This window comes from Helobdella robusta, assembly GCF_000326865.2.
Source record: "Helobdella robusta unplaced genomic scaffold HELROscaffold_1, whole genome shotgun sequence".
In the NCBI taxonomy this organism is placed as follows: domain Eukaryota; kingdom Metazoa; phylum Annelida; class Clitellata; order Rhynchobdellida; family Glossiphoniidae; genus Helobdella; species Helobdella robusta.
Window position 1 is genome coordinate 12,441,313 of NW_008703570.1, and position 6,296 is coordinate 12,447,608.

At 34.8% G+C, this 6,296-nt stretch overlaps 1 protein-coding gene across 1 annotated transcript in view; it reads right to left on the bottom strand.

Annotated features, from left to right (window-relative positions):
- Positions 1-4,416: 4,416 nt before the first annotated feature.
- The window catches only part of HELRODRAFT_159716 (hypothetical protein), a gene marked incomplete at both ends in the record, with an annotated part of 4,633 nt that continues 2,753 nt past the window's right edge, over positions 4,417-6,296 (bottom strand). Inside the window, 3 exons of the mRNA XM_009011579.1 lie at positions 4,417-4,464; positions 4,627-4,784; positions 5,053-5,187. Coding sequence (XP_009009827.1) covers positions 4,417-4,464; positions 4,627-4,784; positions 5,053-5,187 — 341 coding nt within the window. The remainder of the gene's footprint in view (positions 4,465-4,626; positions 4,785-5,052; positions 5,188-6,296) is intronic.

Here is a 6,296-nt window from a genome sequence, read left to right on the forward strand (position 1 = left end):
GGTTTTAAACGACCCCTACAAAATAATTCCTCTTTATTCTGAAACTTATCATTAAACACAATTCACTACACAACGATACACCATCAAAATAGATACGCATTCAATGATACATCAACATAGATATAACAAAAATATTTACGTGATACATTCAGGATAAATAGAGATCTGTGTGATACATTGCCAGATTGGATACAGATTTGTACGATACAATGCCAAATTGGATACAGATTTGTATGATACAATGCCAGAACAGATACAAATCCATCTGGTATAATATCAAAATAGATATACAAAACATTCAATATCAAATGTCATTCTTAGAAACTTGCAAAGAGCACGACCCTGTCATGTTTGCAGTTTGTAAGATTTATTGCAGAAATTCGCAACGACCAACTCTATCAAAATGAATTGAATGAGATGATATTGTTAGTTAGAAGAACAAAGAAAATGCATTTGAATTACATACTAGATGGTGGTCATTTTAGTTTATCAAACAATTTTGGCGTTTACATAAATGTGTTTGTGTGTGCATGTGTGTGTGTGAATGTGTGAGTGTTTCTTATGTGTATGTATATCTGTGTGTGCGTGTGCGTGTGTGTGTGTGTGTTGCGTTTCTATTGGTGTGTGTCTGTGTGTGAATGCGTGTGCGTGATAGCTAGACCGAATCGATAATAATTTTAATGGAAAATTTTAAACACAAACGAAGATAGCGGGCAAATGATGATATATATTGCAAACGTTTTATTGGCTAATTAGAATAGCATTATTTTATTAAGATACGAAATTAAATCTGTAATATAATAAGAACAAGTGTGTGTGTGTTTGCGTGTGTTTGTGTGTGTGTTTGTACGTGTGTGTGTGTCTGTGTGTGTGTTTTTCATATTGTCATCATAAAAATACTTGAATAATCGTATAAAAAATCGTATATAATTATTTCAACTTTTGTAACCTAGATGTGAATATCTTAATATAAATAAATAAAAATATGTTTGAATGAATGATTGAATAAAAAGTTAGATGGACGAATGACAATAAATGAATGAATGAATGAACGAACGAACGAACGAATGAACGAACGAACGAACGAATGAACGAACGAACGAACGAATGAATGAATGAATGAATGAATGAATGAACGAAACAGAATGAATAAACGTAAATATTTATTATTTACCTTACCTTTTGCACGTTCCTTCATAAGAAACTTTCGTGTCATAACTTCTTACTTCTTAGAAGAAGTACATAAAATTATACAAACTCATGTATCATACACGCACACACGCAAATACACACACCTGCACACGCACGCACACATGTAGAGAGAAAAAGAGACACATAGAGAAAGAAAATGTGTGTGTGTGTGTGAGTGAGTGAGAGGGAGAGAAAGAGAGAGAGAGAGATAGAGATCAAGTACAAACACACGCACACATCAACACACTATAACTGGTATAGGGCAGTTTAGGTGTTCCCCAACAATATCCATCATGAAATAAACTAACCGAACACTTTATGAGCACTGTTGATATTCTTTCCTCGAGGCTTTTACTTATTTGAATGATTTTCGATTGAGATTGTATCTTTCTCTTTCTCTCTCTCTCTCTCTTTCTCTTTCTCTCTCTTTTTCTGTCTCTTTTTTTTATTCTTTTCCTTTCTCTCTCTCTCTCTCCCTTTCTGTTTTTGTGTGCGCGCCTGCGAATATTTGAAGGCATAGTTGTTCATTTTATGGGCATGATTTTTATTATAATATATTATATAGGATACAAAAAGGAAGAGAAAGAGAGGGAGAGAGAGAGAGAGCAGAAGAAAGAGAGGGTGTAGAGAGGAGGAAATGGAAAAGAACAGTGGCGATGATAAAACGAATAAAAAAAATGTTGAATGGGTAGTAAAAAGAAATTCTTGAAAGACAAAAAAATTAAAAAAAATGGAAAGAGAAAGAAAGTGAGAAAGAGAGAGAGAGAGAAAGAGTTAAATGAAAAAGTGAGTGAAGCTGAGAGACATTAATGTATGTAACGACACGTCTGCCTAGAAACATTAGCACTCTTTGTTATTCGATTTTAGACGTCAAACATTGACGGTGTTATTCTTTTCTTGCTTCGTACGTCTACTTGTTTTTTGTTTGTTTGTTTGTTTGTGCGTGCGTGCGTGCATGTTTGTTTGTGCATGCATGTTTTTTGTCTGTCTATCCGTCCGTCCGTCTGTCTGTCCGTCTGTTTGTCTAACTTTGTGTTTGCTTATGTTTTTCATAAACATGATGATCGTGACGACGACGACAATGATGATGTTGATGATTGTGGTGATGATGACGATGATGGCGGTGATGATGATGGTGATGATGATGACGAAAATAAAGATGTAAAAGTAAGGTGAAAAGTTTTTTTTTAATATTATACATAATCGTGCATATTATAATAGTTGGTCTGGGTTTGTATGTGTTTGTGTTTGTTTGTTTGTGCGTGCGTGTGTGTGTGAGTGTGTGTGTGTTTAAAGGTTTGCGTGTGTATGTGTGCGTACGTTTTTGTGCATGTATGTGCAAAATGAACTCGTTTAGTAAATTAAGGAGCCGATTTTTCTCATAAATGACACGCGATGTTTTGGCGTCGTTTATCGTACATGCATGCGAGAAAGTGCTTATGTGCTTGTATGTATGTGTGTGTGTGTGTGTGTGTGTGTGTGTGTGTGTGTGTGGTGTATGTGTGTGTGTGTGTATGTGCTTGTATGTGTGTGTGTGTTTATAACATAGTTTATAACATAACATAGTTCATCCACAATATGTATATGTGTATGCATGTGTATGTGTGTGTATATATGTATGTGTTTGTGTGTGTGTATGTGCTTGTGTGTTTGTGTATGGGTTTGTTTATTTGTTTTTTGTTTGTGTATTTTCTTATCGTTAGCAAAAGATGTTGAATTTTTTTTTGGTTTTTAAAATGAACAGAACGAAAGTAACTGGAAAAAAAACAAAAAACAAATTATACAAACTTTTTGGTCGATAAATGGATGGATGGATAGATGAATGGATGAATGAATGGATAAATAGATAAGTTGACAGTTGAAATGGACAAATGGATGGACAGATAGATAGATGGTGAGACGGATAGATGAAGGAATGAATGGATAAAGAAATGGATTGAGGGAACTACATGGAACTATGGACAAGAAAAAATCGATAACCGTGTTGTGTGTGTATGAAGACATGTATGCATGCAAGTATATTCGTTTATTTCTAAGTATGTTTGTTTGTATGTATGAATGTATAATCTAGTCATACATACATACATACATACATACATACATACATACATACATACATACATACATACATACATACATACATACATACATACATACATACATACATACATACATACATACATACATACCACAAACAAATCAACATTGAATCAACATCAGTAGCAGCAATGAGTAGTGAACCCTCTAATGAGGAACTACTGTGAGACTGAATACTTCCCCAGCCAGCGATACTGCATGACTAGATGTAAAAATGTTTACACATACAGTTGTTGTCAACGTCAACGAACTTGTCATCATCATCGTCATCATCATCCTCATCATCGTCGTCATCATCGTCGTCATCATCTTCATCCTACCCATTGCAATGGTTCTTTCCTCTGTTATAATTATTTTTCACCAACATGATACCACAATCAATATCATCATCATCATCGTCATCATCTTCATCTGTATCATCATCATCATCATTGTCGTCATCGTCATCATCGTCATCATCATCATTCTTTTTCTATCCCATACGGAGATCCGCCAAATGAACGCTATTATACGAAACAGATGATGATGATGGTGATGATGGTGATGATGATGATGGTGATGACGACGACGACGACGATGTTAATAACAACAATGCAGATGATGAAATAGCAATGATGACAATAATAATAATGATGATAATAACGAGAAGGAGGAAGATGATGACGACTGGGTTTCCGTAGCAAAAAATATTCAAATGAATGCAGGCAGGTGCGTTCGTATGGGAGACCATCGTAGAGACGAACTGGCGGCTGGCGACCATAGACACACCACACACACGACTGGCAGTTACGTTTCGCAAGCCACACACACCTCACTAACAATACCTTACACATACACACACACACACACACACAGAATATCTTACATATCTTATACACACACACATAAACACATATATTTTCCAATATACTTATACACATACACCACATAACTTCAAATATTTCACATACAAACGCACACACACACACAAACACAAACACACACACAAAAGCATACACACATACAAAAGCATACATACACGCATACATGTGCGCTACCGCACTGACCAATCATTATTTTGGAAATAATGGTATTATCATTTTGCGATAGAAAACATTCAGCAAACCGTCCATTGCAGTTATGCTGAATTTAATTGAAATGTTGGCTGTCATGCCTGTTCATGCCATGTTTGCATGACTGGATGTGTGTGTGTGTGTGTGTGAATGTGTGTGTGTGTGAATGTGTGTGTGTGTACATGTGTGTGTGCATGTGTGTATGTGTGTGTGCGTTATTATTATGCAGTTCTAACAAACGTAGGGCTGCTTTAGTACATATTTTTCTTTATTTACAAACACTTACATATGTTTCTGCTACAAAAGTTTTATATTCATACCACGCGACACGACACGACGCCACACGACACAACGCCACACGATTCAACACGACGCCACACGATTCAACACGACGCACATATTTTACGTTGAAGTTATTGTTAAGTAGATGAGGATGAATAGTGGCTGATGAACGCCATGATTTTTCATCTTTTATGATATCAAATCAAATCAAATCACTTTTATTCAATCAAACAAAACAAAAGCATGAATGATTCGGAGACCAAAAAAAAAAATTAATTCTTGTGGGCTCGGCCACCGTGCAGCTCAAAATTGCTTCTCAATGATAAAATAAAATTGTCAATAGGAGAAAATGTATCAATGTTAATGAAATATGTACACACTTATATACATATATATATACATATACATTATTATCCTTGAAAAACAGAACTTTTCGTAATTAAAAAATTTTTCAGCTTATTTTTAAAAAGATGCAAAGTGTTACAATCTTTAATTTCTTGTGGAATCGTCTCCCATATTCCTGGGCCGGTGTGTTTCAAACTCATGCAGAGTACTTTAATTCTGGCTGGTGGAGCATAGAAAAGTGGCGTGTGGCGTGTAGTTCTTGCTTGAATGGAAGTTCCAAAAGTGATAAAGTTTCGAAAAAATGCCGGCAATTGCTGACGTAAAAATCTAAAAATGAATGTTGCAACGTGGTAGATGAACAAGTTTTTGATGTTGAGTATTTTCATCTCGAGATAATATTCACTTGTGGGACAATGAGGATGAAGATTTTTAAATATTCTGATGAATCGGTTTTGGCATTTTGTTAACTGTTTTAGATGAATGTCAGGACTGTTTCCCCAAATTACGTTGCAGTAGATGAGGTGAGGAAAGATTAACGAATAATACAGGTCAATTAGAGTAGGTTTATTTAATTTATTTTTAATTTTGCTTATAACTCCTAGGGTTTTGCATATTTTTTTAGACATAGTATCTATGTGAATATCCCAAGAAAAATTGTCCTTGATTGTTACTCCAAGAAATTTTGTGCTGGTTGAGCGAGGAATAGAAATATTGTTCATTTTTATGTCTAGGTTAGGTATAATATTTGTTAAAATTTTCGGACCAAAAATAATGTAATTACATTTAGAATAATTTACTATTAATTTATTTTTGATAAACCAGGTTGATATATTTTGAAGACTGTTATTGATGTATTCTACTTCTTTCAATGGGTCTTTAGTTGGGAAGAAGATGTTAGTGTCATCTGCATATAGAAGGTGATTTGCATCAGTTGCATGTTGAAAATCGTTCGTGAAGATTATGAATAGAAGAGGACCTAAAATTGATCCTTGTGGCACGCCTGATCTTACGTTAAGTTTTGTTGAGGAGTGACTTTTTATTGCCACATACTGGTCTCTGTTCTCTAAATAACTTTTGAACCATGCACTTACTTTTCCTCTTATTCCATGTGAATTTAATTTTTTAATCAGTATATCGTGGTTGATGACGTCAAAGGCCTTTGAGAGGTCTATGAATACACCTACAGTCAGTATCTTTTCGTTAAGATTATTCATAACATTTTGTGCTAATTGCAGCACAGCTTGCTCAGTTGAATGCTGTGCTCTGTAGCCATATTGATTATCATTTAATAATTTATTTATGGACAGAAATGAGGTGACTCTGACAAAA